Here is an 18,172-nt window from a genome sequence, read left to right as displayed (position 1 = left end):
TGTGTGTGCATAAAACATAGAAATAAAGTTGTTAACTACTATTGTTAAGCGCTATAAGACGGCGCAAAAAACATTGTATATATTAATGGGCAGCGGCAACAAGAATATTTATATGAAGCGTCAGCAACAACAACTAAGTGGCTGAAGAAGAAGAAGAAGAAGAAGAAGAAGCAGTTGAACAAGCAGCAGAGCATAAAAAATAATGACAAGCATAAATATCGACTTTACGATTGCAACGTGACTTCATTTAAAATCGAACAAAATATGCAAAATAATACCAAAAGCAGCAGCAGCAACAGCAACAAATAACAACGCACACGTACAGCAGCGGGCGCACATTTAGAGCCACACGTGCGTGGTCAAGAACCCCAAACCAAATTTGGCACTTGCCTGAGAAATAAAGAAAACACCAAAAGACAAAAAAAAAGCCAAAAATTACTGAAATGAGAAACAAACAAAATAAAAATAATACCTATAAAATTTAATAAATTTTATGTACCATTATTATTTGTTGCTGTTATTGTTGTTCCTTTTGTTGTTGTTGCTGTTGTTGTTGTTGCTGTTGCTGCTGTTACTTTTATTGTGATGCCCTCTGGCAGTGGCTGTCGCTTTGCATTTTAAAGAGCTTCTCTTTGGCCGTCATTTCTTTTCAATTTGCTTAAGACGCGCGGCTCTATTAACAGCCATCAATATGCCAAATATAAATAAAAAACAAATACACATTCATAACAAAAAAAAAAGATGTCAAATTGCCAACTGTTTTTGTTGAATTTTACAACATTTTTGCTGTTACAATAGACAATAGACGAACAACTGCGCTGTGTGGCGGCTCTGGCGATATTGAGCCATAAAATTGGCCATTTTCAAATTTAGATTTCGAATTTTGACAGCTGCGCATAAAGTTGCTCATAAATGTCAGCCACAGGCAGCGCCGACAATGCTCATATATAGTCACCTATATAGAGACTCTACACTGTCGCTGATTATCCCAAACAAGTCGACCAATAACACATAAAAACCCGACCGAACAATGACAAAAGCTTCAGAACTGCGGGAAATAATAAATTAAATGAGTAAATGGCATGCTGAATAGATATTAGAAATGTGCGCCCACACAATGCAAAGAAATCGAAAGAAGAAAATAAATAAAACTAGAACTATTTATAGGGCAAATAAAACTCAAGTGTGGCTATAAATAACTCTTGGTATATGCATACACAACAAATCGCAAATGGTTAAAATTCGATGTAAGGCATAGCAATTAGGCAGACAGGAGTGTTCAGTAAAGTTACTATAAAAAAGATTTACAAAAAAATTAACACAAAATAACAATTAAATAATAAGTCATAAATATTTTATGGTCACGGCACTTCTGCAAATGGGCCAAATCAATATCAATTAAACATTAGCTTGAAGAACGGAATGAAAATAAAACGAGAAAGTAAAATAATTTTCGACACACCTAAGATTTAATACCCTTGCAGTCATTTCTCTTTTGCAAAATAGTGAAGATCGTAATGCTGAGAGACTAGTTCGCATAGAAACAGACAGACGGACGGAGACAGACATATACTTTATGATGTCGAAAATGTCTCCTTCTATGAGTTACACATTTCAAGACAAAATTGTAATACCCTCTAGAAGGGCATAACAAAATACGGTACAAGCTCGCGCTTCCTCGGATTGCTCAATTTATGCAAATGGCTTTTTTGTTCTCTGTGCGTAATGCCCATTTATCGCCGATTGCTGACAACGGCATTTTAATGCCTAAAAAAACAAAAACAAATACGAAAAATGTATAAAAAATATCAGAAAATAACTTGGCGTACGCGCGTATTAAAAAGTATAAAAATAAAATATAAAAAATTACCTGCACATAATTTCACTAGCGACAAAAGAACTTGGCTCAGGCGAAAGCCCAAAAGAACAGGTTCATAATTGAAATTCATGTTTGTTGCTGTTGTTGTAGTCGTTGATGTTGTTGTTGTAGCTGCTGTTGTCAATATGTCAGTTTGAGGTACTTGCTGCTAGTTGGCCTGGACGCAAGTTACCGTTGTGTGCAGTTGTTGTCGCCGCCAAAGTCCGAGTCCAACTCGAATCGTACTAATGCCAGAGAGTGGGGGCCACTTAAAGATTCCGCGACGCTTCGGGGCGACGCGTTACGCATTTTTATGAGGTCATTTGCGTGTGAAGCGCACTAAATGCGGCCCACGCGGCAGCTGGAAAAATCGAATTCAATTCGTGGAAAACGCGCCAGGAAAAGCCACAGTGACTGTGCCACAGCCAAAGCCAAAGCCCAAATATTACTCATATTCGCGGCAACAACTGGCTAAACAAAATCTATTAAAATTATCACACGCCACGTTGACCTCAGAGGCGAGCAAACATTTTTCAAGTACCGTTCCAAATACTCTCGTACTCGTACTGTTTTATGTGTCGGCGTACAAAAATCAAAAAAAAAAAAAAAAAGAAATAAAAGGAAAAAAAATACCGAAAAGAAAAAAACCACAGCCAATAAAATGAAAAATGCTTGGCAAAAATATCGCGGCAAAATAATTTGCCACGCTCGTAAATTTTCAGCTCATAAAAAGAAACGAACTACGTTGGTGGGTTTTGAGGGTGTATGTGTGTGTGCGTGTATATGTTGTGTGTGAGTCAGTGTTGAGCATTTCTCAAATTGAGTCAGATTTCGGCTTGGTTTTAGTAGGCTATATGCCTGGCCCTGATCAACACTCTACACTTTGATATATTGCCAGCCCCGACTCACTGGCAGCCCTCATTTGCATGTGAAAAGCCTGGAAAAAAGTTTCTCTAATTTGCCAAATGATTATTATGTGTGCCTAAACAACGTTAAGTGTTGTCATAAATTATCTTGCAGACAATGTTGACGTTTGTCGCTGGGTTGTCTATAAAAAGCTGCTCATAAATTTCAGACAGCGACAATACTTTTTGGAGCCAAGCATTAAGACTAATCAAAATAGCGAGATGGCCAAAAAGAACACTGATGATAAAAAAAAAGTATTATAATACACTGGAAATATTCAAAATACAATATCTGTATCAAAAGTGAACTCATGAAAACTAGGGAAAATGTATTTATATACAATCAAAAAAATTGTTTCAGCCATTTCAGGAATTCACCAGAAAATGGCAAATTTCATTACTTTCAAGTAATATTTTCTTAAAATATCTATTTATGGGTAACCTTTTTTAAATCTCCTATTACACTTTTTTTTTTAGAGGGTAGCGACAGTTATGCATAATTTTTTCTTTTTAAAATCTAATCATGAACATTTCCAGAATGATTTGCAATTAATTTAATTACGAATTGACAGTGCCTTCAATTTGAAAAGCCGTATTAGATAAGCGCTAATCGAATTGTAATCAATTGTCAAGAGTTTTCATATGATACTTCCCACTCAATTGTCAATAAGTTAAGAAAACTTGAATAGAATAAATTAATTTGCGCAAAGTCAGCGAGTCGACTTTAACGTCAGGCCACAATGACTTAGGCAACGAACTTGCATGCCAGCCAGCGCATGCACATTATGAGCACACAACAATAAAATAAAAACAGAAAAAAAGGTGCATAAAAATGCGACAAGATATCTACAGAAAAACAAACATTTCGATGCAAAACAAACGAACGACGAAAATTAAATTGAAAACGAGCCACAAAAAACGATGCTCGCCATAAAAGTAAGCCAAAGAAAACAGCCAGAGAATAAAGATAAGCGAAAAGTGGCAGCGAGAAGCGGCCCAAAGTGTTGCATAGCGATAAAAATTTAATCAAAATTTATGAAGAGGCAACGCACCAGAGCGGGCCGCCTGTTGGGCCATATAACACACAATTTACTAACACTAACTTTTCTCAATCTGTTTGCAGTCCCCGGAACTGGATTATCGGCACGAGCTGATGGGACGTCTGCACAAGATCGAGCCGGCCGACGTGGAACTGGAAGTGCTCGCTGCTGCTGCTGCTGCCTCCAACAACAACAACACGAATAGTAACAACAACAACAACAACAGCAGCAACGGCAACGGCAGCCAAACGCCCAACAGCAACAACTCGGCGGCATCTGCGCATCATCATCACCATCATCAGTTCCATCACCACCACCTGCATTCGCACCACCATTCACATGCGCACCACCACCAACACCATCATCAGCATTTGCACCACAGTCTGCAGAGCGGCGAGAGTGGTGCCGCCTTGGATGCCTGGCAGCTGGCTGCCTCCAGCTATGCCAGCGACCAGTCCCAGCAGCAGCAGCAGCATCAACAGCAGCAACAACAACCCGCCGGCTCGCCCAATTCCAACTCAAATTCCGCCTATGGATGTGCGCCGCTCTACGACGAAGCGCCCTACGAAGTGGCTTTGGGCTATGGAGCGGGCTCCAGCAACGGGGCGGCGGGCGCGGCAACGGGCAGCGAGAAGGAGTATTTGTATGGTAAGTAGCTGGGCGAGTGGCAGAAGGGGGGAGCGAGGTAAGCTGGGCACACAAAATTACACGCATGAGGAGAAATCTCGCAAGTCAATAGCAAAACGAGATGCGACAACTCGTGTTCGCCTTTTCGTAGTTTCGTATTATTTTCGTTTGTAGTTTTTTTGATTCATAGTTGGGTTTGCAAGCTAAATGTGAAACTTGAGACCCTACAGAAGAGCCTAAGACCCAAACACAGAGAGAAGCTTAAAACTAATACGAACTCAAAATGCGCTTCACACGTAGATTGGGCAAACTTATGAATTGAAAACCAAGAATAAAACTGAAACTTTTTAACTTTTGGAGACCTCAGAGAAAAAGTTAGTGTATACAAGTGAGAGTTTAGCGAAAAGTCTCGGCTTTATTTATAGTTAAAAATATCGAAACGGTTGTTTATAAATTTCATGCATATGCGAGATTTCTTTGTTTGCATTAATAATTCCCTGTTTGAGCGATGTCTATATAATGATTTGCAAAAGGCATTAGCAGCTTGATTATAAAGCGATTTTCTTTACCATCCCAACACCAACACACGCACACACACCCTCACACACACACACACACACACAAATAGAAACCAAAAACAAAGAGGCTCTCTTCGGCGACCCACTGGACGATCCGTATCAGCGACCAGCTCTCTGGGATGATATTGCCACCTCAATACAGAACATTGATCCGGAAAATGCGCTCATGCTGAGCGCCAGCACAGTGGCCAATGGCAGCGACAATGCGGCAGCGAATCAGGCGACACAGCAGCAACAGTTGCTGCCACAGGTCAAAATGGAAGCAATAGATGAAACACTGCTCGAAAATTTCTCGACACCAATGCTCAGTCCCATGGAGATTAAAACTGAAAAGCAGCAGCGACAACAGCAGCAGCAGCAACAACAGCAGCAGCAGCAGCAGCAGCAGCAGCAGCAGCAACAGCAGCAACAGCAACAGCAGCAGCAGCAATACCATCAGCAACAACAACAGCAGCAACACTATCAGCAACATTATCAGCAACAGCAGCAACACTTGTACCAGCATCATCCTAGCCTCTCGCTGTCCGGGTTGCCACCCGCTGCTGAAGTTGTCGAGCTGCAGCTTCAGCAGCAGCAGCAGCAGCAACATCAGCAGCATCTCCACAGCGGCAGCAATAGTCCCAAGCAGGCAGCCGGCGACATTAACAACAGCAGCAACAACAACAACAACTCTGCCTCCTATCAGCAACAATACGCATCTCAGCTGAACAGCGCATCAGGCGCTGGATATCTAAACAGTAGCAGCAACAACAGCAGTGCATCTGGGGGCACCACCAGCAGCGTCGTCACCAGCAGCACCGGCAGCAGCAGCAGCTATGGCTACAGCTGGCACCACAGCAGTCAGGTGAGAATCTCCGCAATTGTTGTTGCTTGAAGACTTTCTATTTCTGGTTCCCTTTGCTGCTCTAGAGCTTTCACACCAAATACCAAATACACCCGCCATCAGCAGTTGCCACTGCGACACCAACCACTGCCACGCCCACAGCTCAACACGTGCTGCAGCAGCAGCAGCATCAGCAACAACAACAGCTGCAGCTATGCCCGCCAGCCGCGCCCAGCACACCGTCCGCCACATCCGCCTCCTCCTCGGGCAGCGCCTCCTCGACGGGTTCCAATTCGACGCGTCACATGTTCGTGCCACCGCTGACACCGCCCAGCTCAGATCCCGGCAGTCCTGGCGCCTCCATGGTGGCCGCAGCCGCTGCAGTTGCCCAGGCACAGCGGCGTTCCACGCCACCGCCGCCCTATCAGCAGGGCCATGGCCTGGCTGGCCTCTGTCCTAGCCTGGTTAATCCGCCACCCACGCTGCAGCTGCTGGGTGCCGGCACGCCCACCACGCTGACGACACTCACGCCCGCCAATGCAGCCAGCGCAGTTGGAGCAGTCCAGCAGCCGGCACCGCCGCCACCTCCGCCACCGCCGAGCAGCGGGCGACGCGGCCGGCATGCGCACCATCAACCGGGAACGCCGGCGCACATCGCCAGCCTGATGAGTGTGCGTACCGTGCGCTACAATCGGCGCAACAACCCGGAGCTGGAGAAGCGTCGCATCCATCACTGTGATTTTGTGGGTGAGTGCAATCCGCAGATTCATCTGCCGCCTGCTGTTTTTTAGGGGCTTCTTCTTTCTGCTTGGGATGCGTTGCATGTGCGACTCGTTTATCATTTCGCGCGCTTTGCGACACTTTTTGTAATAGAGACCAGCTCCCCCCAAACCCGCAATCCCGCCTACTTGTACTTACATACCTGTTACATATTCAGCTATTTGGCTGGGATCTTGGCCACGGGCTCATTGCGCATGCGTGAGGCGTACTTCCAATCGCCATTTATTTATTCTCCATTTATCTAAACATTTATTTATTTATTATCTTTCCGTCTGTCGCCCGCTGTGTCTATTGACAGTTGTTGTGGCGCTTTTTCAAATGCCTCTTTTGTAATTCCAATTAGCCAGTGCCATATTTATGTAAGAGTCTTTCCTCTCTGCCTCTCTTTGTTATCACTGAGATACGTTCCAATGTCAACCCAAGGAAGACAAAGATTATATATGAATTGATTGTACGGAATTGAGAAGCATTTAGAATGAAATTAAAATTGTATGCCAATTGAAGATCAGTCGCTTATAAAGAAAACTATAAGTCAAAACTACTAAGTCAAAGATCGAAGATCAATTCAATGCCGATCGAAGAAAGAAGTAAATTAATACATTAACTGAAGATCGGCTTACAATCGAGAATAGTTTAGATAGACACAGCTGATGATCAACTAGATATTACACAGAATCAAAAGAAAGAATTTCAGTTGATCAATAATATAATAAGATCAATAAATGATCTTGCAAAAAATTTTCATCGACAGAAAATCAGGTAGAAAATATAATCTTGTCTGCGCTATATAATCAAGAAATACGTAGGAAGTTGGAAGGAACATTTAATATTTCATGCAAAGACTGAATAATAATTGGAGATCAGCCAAAAATATATCGTACATTCGTACATATCGTACATCTTGTACCATACGAAAAGGGCATGAAGATAGCGTTGAATGGAACATTTAATATTTTTGAAGATCAATTAAAGATCATGCAAAGACTGTTGTTTATCAATTGAAGATCAGCCGAAAAATAAACAGCACTAAATCAGCGTTCAATCAAATGTTGAATCGAATCGAAAACCTTATACACAATTCGGCGCTCAGTCCATTAGCTGCTAACGGGGCGATTATTGAGAGGGAAGCGAAAAGCACTTAACCCCAACTAAATGCGACGTTGTCTAGCCAACTGATGGTCCGTCGTTGGAGTCATTGGCGTCGTTGGCTACGTGCGTTGCCACTAATAAATAATTGACAATTGTCTGACACGTTTGCCGTGGCCATTTTTAGACAAAAAGCGCGTTCGAGCACAAATATTACGAGTCCGATTGCGCTTGGCCAAAAGTCTTGAGCGCAGGCGCACAAAAATGCTGTCCAAATGAAGTTATTATGCCATAAACGCACGCATCAGACTCTCCGACATAGCTCTGTGGGCCAAGTCTACACGTTTCACGTCCACATTGCAGCTCTATGGACTATGCCACTTGCAACTTGCGACTTGCAACTCGAGATTGCAACTGCCACGCAAGTGAGTTATGTCTCAGAAGTCCGCTCTGGCGCGGGGCATGTGATCGGCAATCCTCGTAACTTTGCAGTCGCAGCCAATCACGCGTCTAACTGTCATCATTGTTGTTGTTGTTGTTGTTGTAGTTTCTGTTGCTGTTGTTGCTGCTGCTGTTGTCTGGCGTCGACGCAGCATTCTTGACTCGCTTTTTAGCTATCAATTCGCTTTGGCCATGTTTGTCTACGGTGGCTTACTTGTGCCTTGGTGGTGGTTCGAGTATTTTTAGCTGAGTTTTGGCATTGTCTTTTTCTATATGCGCGTCACGTTGTACTCAGCTTTCAATTAGAGCGGACGTGCTGGGATCTCTAAGCATCCTTTTAAGTGCCACATAAATGTCTCATGCTGTGCACAAGTGAATCTTGTGCAACTTTCACCAGCTCCAGCTCCATCTTCAGCTACAGCTCCAGCTTCAACTACAGCTGCACGGGCTTAATTAAAGGCTCGATTGTAGCGACGCCCACTGACCCACTGCAGAGGCACAGCCTTAGTAACAACTACTGCCACAGCCAGCTGCACTTTGCAATGTGGCTCTTTTCTCATAGTCAGCTTATCAAGATTTTCGTTTGTGCTGCCACAGTGCGGGCTCTGCACAGTGCTCTCAGATAAATTGCCCATTCAATTTGGCACTCTGACAACGAGATTCGACTTGGTATCACATATGAAGCGCTTAAAATTGTTAACAACTTTTAAGGCCGTAGTAAATTTAACGGCTAACATCAGTGTTTAACCCATACACAAGTTGCATGTTGAAGGTTTAATTTAAACAGCATTTCAAGTTATGGTTTAAGTTAACTAGCAGCTAGAGTTAAGGCATAATGGATATTCCAAATTTTCTTTAAATTAAATTATTATTTTTTTTTACTGCACCAGTTCACGATTTTTGAAAAAGAATCATTCAAGAATTTAATTTTTAATAGTATAATGTACGATATATTCACGCCCCATCTTTTTAGTCCAAACGATTCATTTCCTAGCTATAGATTCGCTGCCTTCCTTTCTTCCGCTTTTACAACTAACAGTCCACTTTCTTTTCTTTTTACCATTTGCAGGTTGTTCCAAGGTCTACACGAAGAGCTCGCATTTGAAGGCGCATCAAAGGATACACACGGGTAAGTCGTTAATGTTATTGATAGTCAAAGGCTGCAACACAGATCCACCCACCACCCAGGCAACAAGCACTTGGTATTAGTTATAAGGCGCCGCTAGGCTTGTCCGCTGTCACACACATTTGTTGCCGGCCCGATCCTGCCCCGCATTCGATGTAGGCGTAGAAGGTTTGGCTTATTACCACACCACCAGCAGCTCCGCCATGGCTGACGATGAGCTGGTGGTGCACAGCTGCGCTGCTTTATTTTGTAGCGTTGAGCAACCGAACGTACAGAGGAAAAAAGGCTTTTGATTAATTCGCGCGCTCATATTTGTAGTTGCCAGCACATAATTTGCCAAGAGCTTGGAGCGCCTTTTGGCTGATTTCTTTTTTTTTTGATTTTTTGTTTTTCAATTTCGGCGGAGCACATAGCGCAGCAAAACCACAGAAATCGTGATTTCTACGTTTTGTTTTTGTTTTTGTTGCTGTTTTTGTTGTGCGGCTTTTTGTGGTCAGTTGCAACATCAACAACATCAACAATCGCCAATCGCCAACGCCATCAGCTGGGCGCACGTTTGGCCTGCATTTCCTTCTTGCTCAGATTACACTTGACGTTATTTTTTGGTTTGTCCGCCAGTCGGTCGGGCTTTACCATTTTTTTTTTTGTTTTTTGGTGGGTCGTTGGATGTTGATCACCTGTCTTCGTTTTATGGGCCACACGTTTTATGCCCCTCTGATTCGCGACTCACAATAACTGGCGACTTGCGACTTTCAACTCGCGACTCTCGACCCAGCCCCAAAAGCAGCGAGACTCAATCCCGAGCGCAGTTCTCCTTCAGTGTTTTATTAATCGCACATGACCAGCTGATTTATGCGCAAACTTAAAACGCTGCACTTAAAAAACATTTTTATTATTATGATTTTGCTCTGCGCTGATTTTCACTTAACTGATAAACTCGACGCTTCGCTAAGAAAAAAAATGACATATTTGATAAGCCCCAACGGCAAGTGCTCGAGTCAAGGTGACACTATAAATGCCCTGTAAAAGGTCTTTCTACGATTTTATACAATTGAAAATATTCAAAGTCCCATATAGATGTGAAGCCTTGCATATTAACATTACATACAAATTGATCCAGTGACCTCCTGTGTTTGAATCTGACACTCAAGCATACGTAAGGGTATGTCGATTTTATACAACCTTTGTACTCAGTTTTTCCCCATCTATTATTATTATTGACCTTAATCTAGTAAGTTCCTTCTACACCCTCCCTACTACCCGTGACCCGTTTAATAGAAATCGTAAAAAACATATCAAGACCTTTAGCTAACAAGTAGATATATCAAGCAGAGAGTGTTCTCTCATTCGATCAATTAATCATATTCTGATATATTGTAGCTAACAACTCCCATCCCCATGCTTTCTCGCTCACTCTCTCAAAGACTTTCTCCAACTGTTAACCCTTTAGCTGCACTTGCTACAGGCCAGTCAATGTAAGCTTGAGCTCTGGTTAGCTGATTTAATTGCCTTACACCCGCCGTGGGCCAACACGAATGCCAGGCAAATCTGTGACCACGTCTCTGTGGATTTGGCTCAAATTTTACAGTAGTTTTCGAGTGGCAGCAGCCATTTGTGGCTACCGTCTGATGCCTGTCCTGTTTGTTTGGCTTTTGACTTAGTTAACGTCGTCGTCACACGCCCAGCCTAGGAGGCAGCAAAACCACATACACACACATACTACACACAATTTTCATGCAATTTTGAAGCTGCGGCATCTCGTGGCGCCAGACACCAGCTGAGTGTTGTCTTTGCTGATTAGCGGCGCTGCAACTCAAGTGCCGGGTCGGACACTTGGGACAGCATTGAGTTTACATGCACTCAAAAAAATGTCAATCGCCATTAAATGAAAGAATTCCTAATATCCGAAACATTTCTAAAAAAATAACTAAATATAATAGATATTAGAAAATATTTCTAATACTGATTTTGATATTCGGGAAATGTATTCTACTTGTTAGAGAAATAATCAGATTTTTTAAAAATAAGCATTTTTGCTGTTGTTTCCATTTGTTTCGAAAGATTTGAAATTGGTTGTTGAAATTCCTTCTCATAGGCGTATTTTCGAATTTGGCAGGCTTTTTTAAGTGAAGATATTCGCCGCAGCGAATCTAAATGCTCCGGTCAGGCAAGTTCGTTACCTAAGTCTTTTGTTTGTTTTTTACTTGCTGCGTTCGCTGCTCGTAAATTTGTGATTTTTATTCGGGCTTTTTGTATTTATCTGGACGCAGCGATTAGAAAATCACTCGGTAACTAATCTTTATGCAGCAAGCGAACGCATAAATTAAACATATCGCTGCCCCAGTCCCTAGGTGTCTGCACTGGAACTGGAACTGGAACTGAAGCTGGAAGACAGGCACTTGGAACGCAGTTTGCCCACCGGCTGGGCTTATTTTGTACTGATTTGTTTGCTAATATGTTCGCGTTGCCATAAATTAGTTTGATTTTTGTGTCCGACGACTGGAGGAGGTCTCCTGCCTGGCATGGCCTGGACTGTGTGGCCTGCGGCTAGACTTGTCTTCTAGCTTGTTTTGGGGGCAGCCGTTGCCTTAATTTATATACAAGTCCGAGTGTGTCTGCATATTGTTAGTTGCATGTTGCGCTTATCGCGGCATACTACGTTAAAATTATGAAGTAATTTCGTCGGCCTTATCGCATTGCGTTCATCGCACATTACAAAACAACATTTACATAACTTTGTTTGTTGTTTACCCGGGCGCTCGGATCGGATCGGGCCGGCCCCGGTCCAACCCCCGGACTGCGGGTTCGATGCTGATCTTTGCTTTAGTTACGAGCGATTTCAATTTTGCCATTGCCAAATGATATTCCCACGAGTGCGCTGTGGTTGTTGTTGTAGTTTCTGTAGCCGTTGCTGTTGTTGTTGTTTTTGGTATTGTTTTTGTTTACGAGATTCTGTTTGGGCAGTTTCTGTACCATGACTCACCATCGGCAACAGCGAGCTACAATGCCCAGCCATTTATCAATGTTTTTTTTTTTTGCCCCAAACAAAGCTTCTTACACGCTCACACACACGCGGCACGCATGTGTGCGTGCAAGTGTCGATAGGTAAATTTTTTTTTTTTGATTATGTTCAGTCATCTCGAGGCACTTAAATTCATTAAAAGAGATCTAAATAAACCAATAAGTCACGCCACGAGTCGATCGTATTGGGTTTCTATTCGTAAATCCTACAAAAGTGTCAGCTAAGTGCCACTTCAGACCTCAACTTGAGCCAAACAACTCTCTCCTCATTCCCCTCCCCAGACTTAAGAAGCATTTCAAACTAAAAATCCGCTGTAAAAAACAACGGCAATAATTATTATGCCCATTGCTGCTTAAAATAATGTTTGTGAAAAGGGTTTCGCTGCTCAGATGAGCTTAGAAGTGCGAGTTATTTGAGCAAAGTGTGAAGATGTAATCTTTTTTGCAAGGTAACATTTATAGAGAATTTACTTTAAAGAATTGTCTATAAGACTTAAAAAAATCCGATAACATATTTTGGGAATTGTCTATAAGACAGCATACATAAATATTTCATATTCCTTTTCTCAAATAATCGAGAAATAGTGCAAAAAATGAATTATTTGCACAAGCCACCGCCAATTGGATTATGCGAACAATAGAATTTCAATTGGGAAACCTATTCGATACAGTACACAGAATGCCATTGGCCGAGTCGAGTCGAGTCAGTCGCTGGCGAAGACAATGCCTGAATAATGCCATAAAATGTCAAGTTCACCAAATTTAAAGCACCGCAATAATTATTTCATTCAATTTCAATTTGAACACGAATGTTTATGTTTATGTTTATGTTTATGCTCTGGCATACGAGCTCTAATGCTCGAAGCACGCTGTTAGCCAAAGCGACCCAAACGGCAACAGCAACAACAGCAACAACGCAGCCGGCAGCCGGCCCGGTTCCAGCTGGAGGGAATTAGTCATAGAGCAGCGGGCAAAACTTTTGGGCACCGGCCGATCGCATTTTTGTTGCTACCTCGACATGAGCTGAGCAAAAGTCACTTGCAAATATCGTCGTGTTGTCTCTTATTATTGCAGCAGTCGTTGCTGTTGCTGCTGCTGCTGGTAATGGACCATCGTCAGCGGCAAGTCGTGTGCCACAGCAAGCAAAATACAAATCATAAAATACGCGACTGAGAGTGACTCGAACTGCGAATTGACTTACCATATGCTCCAGCTGCCGTTTTGTTGTCGGCATTGTCGTCGTGTTGTTGTTCTCCTGTTGCCGCAAACTAACATGAAAATTCGATGAAAATGTTAATTTGTGAATAAATGCGGCAGCCGCATAGTTGTACACACTCGCAAGACAAGAAGCTCTTAGATGACATGCACTTCAGTCGAATAATATATATGAATTTGTCTTTTTAACAAATTTTCCAATTTTTTCATTTGTCAAATCCAACTAATGGCATGCCTTTGTTTTTGCTCTTATTTTTGATTCCAGGTGAAAAGCCCTACACCTGTCAGTGGCCGGAATGCGAATGGCGTTTCGCTCGCTCCGATGAATTGACGCGACATTATCGCAAACACACCGGCGCCAAGCCCTTCAAGTGCATCGTCTGCGAGCGAAGCTTTGCGAGAAGCGATCACCTGGCACTCCATATGAAGCGCCACTTGCCGAAGAATAAGTGAGGCCGTCGTGTCGGCCGGAGCGGCTACCAATCAACTATATCACAATCCAAAGGACTTTAGTTAAGCTAAAAAGATACAAAAATTCGTTTAGTAAATGGTTACTATTAAATATTAATATTAAACCTGATTACTAATTAGTTTAATACAACAAAATCACATACACAAGAGCTTTTCACAATCGAAATTCAGAGAGCGTATGGAGTCGGGAGCAGATCTTACAGCTGAAAGGATCTGCTCGCTCTTTCTGTCTGTCTCTCTCAACTCAAGCGTTAAATTAAGTAAATGAAATTTCCACCTGCTTAACTACATATAAATGCAAATTTGAAACTAAGCACACTCCTAACTAATCATAACTCTCGTTTAGCTTACACATTCACAACAATATTTAGTTCGTACTGTTCCAAAAGAATTCTCTCGTTTCTCTCAACACTCTGACAGTTGCGAGCGCATGCTGAGAGACCCGTGTATTAAAGTGCATATAGTACATATATATCTATATAGATAAATATATATATATATATCATCATATAGATCCTTGTATACTTAAACTAAATCAATGCCAAGTTGTATCGCCACGTGTCATTGTCGCCTAGTTTCTGTATAGTTTCCCTTAGCCATAATATTATGTTAGTCTGTAATTCGATGCGTACGACTATATATGTACATATATCTGTCCTGTATGTATATGGTAGCTAGTGTATTATGTATATGTAAACTTATCGTGTCTCTATATCGTTTCTAAACACCAAAAAGTGCTGGCACAAAATCATCAAATAATAAAATGTTTTTGAAAAACCACAGTTCTGTTTATTCAACAAAAATTATCTTTAGATAATGCGTTTGATGTCTTCGGGCATGGCAAAGCGATCAGTCCAGTCGCGGACTATGCTGTCGTGCTCAGCGCGATGCTCCATATACAGCTTTGCAATAGCCGGATTCAGCGGATCCTGTAGATTGGGTGACACCAGCAGCGCAAGCACCGACACCAGCAGCTTGCCCACGGTCAAAACCGGAGACCACTTCTCCACGCAGATCTGATCGGCATGCACGTTGCAGTGATAGATTTTGGTAAGGAACCTTAGGTTCGGCGGAGTAAAAGGATAGTCATGCGGGAAGGTGACGTGTATGTGAAAGAGCCCGCCCTCATAGGGTGTGCCCTTGGGCCCTTCAAGCGCGGCAATCCACTCGAATAAATTGCTATTCAACATATCTACTTTGCAACCAGCCAATGGATTTCGCTTGATCTCTGCCAACTCACGACCCAAACGGCGTTCGGTCATCCCGCTGCGCAACAGCTTGCTATAGATGCGACGACGCCGTGCCTGGACTTCGGGCTCCTCGAATTCTGGTGCCCCATCAAAAGCTGCTGCCAAATCAGGCGGTGGCTGGCGTCTGCGCAGGCGCTCGCTACGACGCACTGGAAACATCTTATGTTGACTACCAAATAACCAATAAATCCCCTTACGTTAACAAAAAAATAAACAAACAAAATTCAAGTATAATCAACTAACAAATACCTCGATACAGCTTTTGAATGCGTGCGTCTCCCTTAAATGTTGCTGATAGAATGAAAGGCGGCTGTGAAATATAAGCCTTGACAGGCGTCAATTTCAAGGGATGCCGATTTGCAAAAAAAAAAAACAAAAAAAAACTTTCCTTTATTTGCCGAAATTCGATTATTGAATTAGTATTAAATGTTGGCATGTAAAGTTTGCATCTTGATGTTTAATTTAGTTTGCTGTTATCGATAGTATTAATATCAATGGCAATTGCCATGAGTATCTGCATTGAAAGTAGAAGCACACACGTTAAGTGGAAACGAGCACAAAATAACGAGATACGAATATATCAAAGCCTGAAGAGTTTGCAAAATGAAAGCACAAGCAAAATGTATCAATATTTTGCTTGTTCAAAAACATAATTGTTGTTGTTCGAGCATCATCAGAAAAGGATACAGAGTTAGCTGTGGAGATTCATATTTTCAAAAACTATAGAAAAAACGTCAATCTCTTGATAAGCATGTTGATTATATATTCAATAATTTCGACTACATATGCGGAGAAAACTCGGTTGCATAGTAGTCGGATTCCTGAAACCGATTATGACTTTATTAAAATTTCTTTGTAGAAAATAGAAATCAGTTTGAGGAACACCCCAAAAATGTAAGCTGGAATCATAAGTGTCAAGGCTAGATTCCCGTGGAATTTGACCCTTTGTACCCAAATTGCTAAAGTCGATTCAATCAGCAATTCATTGCCAGTGTTGGACACGTGCAATGGAATTCCTGCATTCGATATTTACTGCAATCGTATGCACTTCATATAGGATTATTAACATTTCCCAATTACGTGCCTGGCAAGGCAAATGTTTACTTTTGAAAATTTCTCTGGCAATTGTCAAATGATTTCCACAATTTGGCAGCAGTTTTCGTTTGTGGAGGCCAGTCTTTAAGAAAACTCCACACGTCAGTTAACGGTTAGGTTATTAAATAATAAAAAAGTACATGCGCATATGACTTTGTTGGAGAGACCCACAAACAATTTATGAGCCACAAATAACTAAGAGACAATAATTTCATTTAGATGAGAATGCAAAGCCGATAAGTGTGACCCCATGTCGTAGACCCGAGACTCAATTGAGTTTTGTTGTTATTCCTGCAACGATCATTATCAAAATATTTTGTACACGAAACAAACATGTCAAGCAAATGTGAGACGTTTCTTGTTGTTGTTGTTGTTGTTGCTGCTGCTGCTTGAAAATTGTTCAGAAATAAAAATAATAATTTCAATTGTTGACTGCATTTGATTTTTTTTCTATTTATTTTCTTCGCTTGTTTTCGACGCGTCATGTTGTTTTGATTAGGGCGATAAAATTGTTGTCGTTGTGCGCCCATTTGAAATTATAAATCGTTTGATTTTTATGAGGCTCATTTATTTATGAGCTTGCCGTACGGAGAACTCGGAGGAAACTAAAAGAAAACCAGTTCATTTGTTAAGTCTAAGACACGTGTTGGGCAACTTATTTAACTGTGTTGAATTTAAGCCCGGCCTGCGACTAAACGCGTGCCCCGAGACGGTCCAGTAACTGCCATATAGATCGTGCTTTAAAGAAAAGCCCTTGGATTCCGCTCGCCAGACAGACAGAGCCCCCACTCAACGCTTGCCACATGACTTTGCTTGGCATCCATCAACAAAACTCTCTTCAGTTCAAGCTCTCTACGTGGGCGTTGAGTACAGACCATCGTTTTCTCTCTCTCTCTCTCACACTCTATGTCGCTGTCTGGTATATGTGTATATCTATCCCTGTCAAAAGTATCTTCAATTGTTGTGCGCTGCGCTGATTAATCATGTTACCACTGACAGCTCAACTTTGCGGGCAAGCTGCTTATTAAATTGGCTTAAGATTGCTAGATAAACGTAATAAAAAACGCACAGCAACAGCCAGAGTCACAGCCAGAGACAGAGATACAGATACAGATACATCAACAGACACATGCAGAGTACGTGTAGGTATGAGGACCCCACAAATTGATAAATGCACAAATCGCAGTCGCTGTCGCCGTCAAAGGTTTTCTCAATGCACCCACTTGAAAGTCGAGTCGGAACAAAAGCGAATTTCATATGAAATTGATGCGATTTCAGTCAGATCGCGTGTGCCTGCCCCCCGCCGGACTGATATCGCTTATTATTTCAATTAATTTGTGCGCCTTTTGTTCTGCTTATTTAAGAGGCGAATCATTAAAAAACACAAAGCCAAATTGCGCATACAAATACTTACATTTAATTCAATCCCCATGTGGGTGTAGTATTATGCGGATCTGGTAAATATGTCAGTGGAACGCTTTATATATACTACACGTATTTATAGGAAGACAATTAATGCGAGTGCGTACTTTAATTTATCTAGACTTCAGTCATTTTCCATTGATTGATTATTAATCTTTTTGATTGTATCGATTTGAACCGGCGACTTGGCTTGTTAGTTAGACGCATATTAAGTAAAAAGTTTTAGATGAGAACATTTCTTATGTAATTTTCTACAAAGCTCATCTTGAACTCTTGAAGTCGACTAGTTTTGATTGACTTCTTCCATATCTTATCTATTATTTTAATATAAGTATCTGTTATTCTGCTTCCTGCTGTGGACCTCGGTATCTTCTAGCTGTACAGTAATGGTGTTCTCGGGCATACCCTATCTACATAATTCATACATGAATGAA

At 41.8% G+C, this 18,172-nt stretch overlaps 2 protein-coding genes across 2 annotated transcripts in view; one reads left to right on the top strand and one right to left on the bottom strand.

The window, feature by feature from the left end:
• The window catches only part of dar1 (dendritic arbor reduction 1), a 34,017-nt gene extending 18,888 nt beyond the window's left edge, over positions 1 to 15,129 (top strand). The window contains exons 2-6 of the mRNA XM_002046542.4: positions 3,887 to 4,451; positions 5,059 to 5,852; positions 5,918 to 6,578; positions 9,208 to 9,267; positions 13,766 to 15,129. Of these exons, the coding sequence (XP_002046578.3) occupies positions 3,887 to 4,451; positions 5,059 to 5,852; positions 5,918 to 6,578; positions 9,208 to 9,267; positions 13,766 to 13,953 (2,268 nt within the window). The 3' untranslated portion in view covers positions 13,954 to 15,129. The remainder of the gene's footprint in view (positions 1 to 3,886; positions 4,452 to 5,058; positions 5,853 to 5,917; positions 6,579 to 9,207; positions 9,268 to 13,765) is intronic.
• LOC6623722 (ubiquitin-conjugating enzyme E2 D3) lies at positions 14,736 to 15,585 on the bottom strand. Its single transcript, XM_002046541.4, has 2 exons — positions 15,471 to 15,585; positions 14,736 to 15,390 (listed from the first exon to the last, which is right to left on the bottom strand). Exon 2 carries the CDS (start codon positions 15,378 to 15,380, stop codon positions 14,781 to 14,783), a length of 600 nt encoding a protein of 199 aa, XP_002046577.1. The 5' UTR covers positions 15,381 to 15,390; positions 15,471 to 15,585; the 3' UTR covers positions 14,736 to 14,780.
• Between the last annotated feature and the right edge of the window lie 2,587 nt (positions 15,586 to 18,172).

The sequence above is a fragment of the Drosophila virilis genome, chromosome 3, assembly GCF_030788295.1.
Source record: "Drosophila virilis strain 15010-1051.87 chromosome 3, Dvir_AGI_RSII-ME, whole genome shotgun sequence".
Taxonomy (NCBI): domain Eukaryota; kingdom Metazoa; phylum Arthropoda; class Insecta; order Diptera; family Drosophilidae; genus Drosophila; species Drosophila virilis.
Note: the sequence above shows the minus strand (reverse complement) of the source record. Positions and strands in the feature narration are given on the sequence as shown.

Bases quoted from the DNA above. Each gene is read 5' to 3' on its own strand.
- LOC6623722 (XM_002046541.4), bottom strand. From the start codon at position 15,380: ATGTTTCCAGTGCGTCGTAGCGAGCGCCTGCGCAGACGCCAGCCACCG.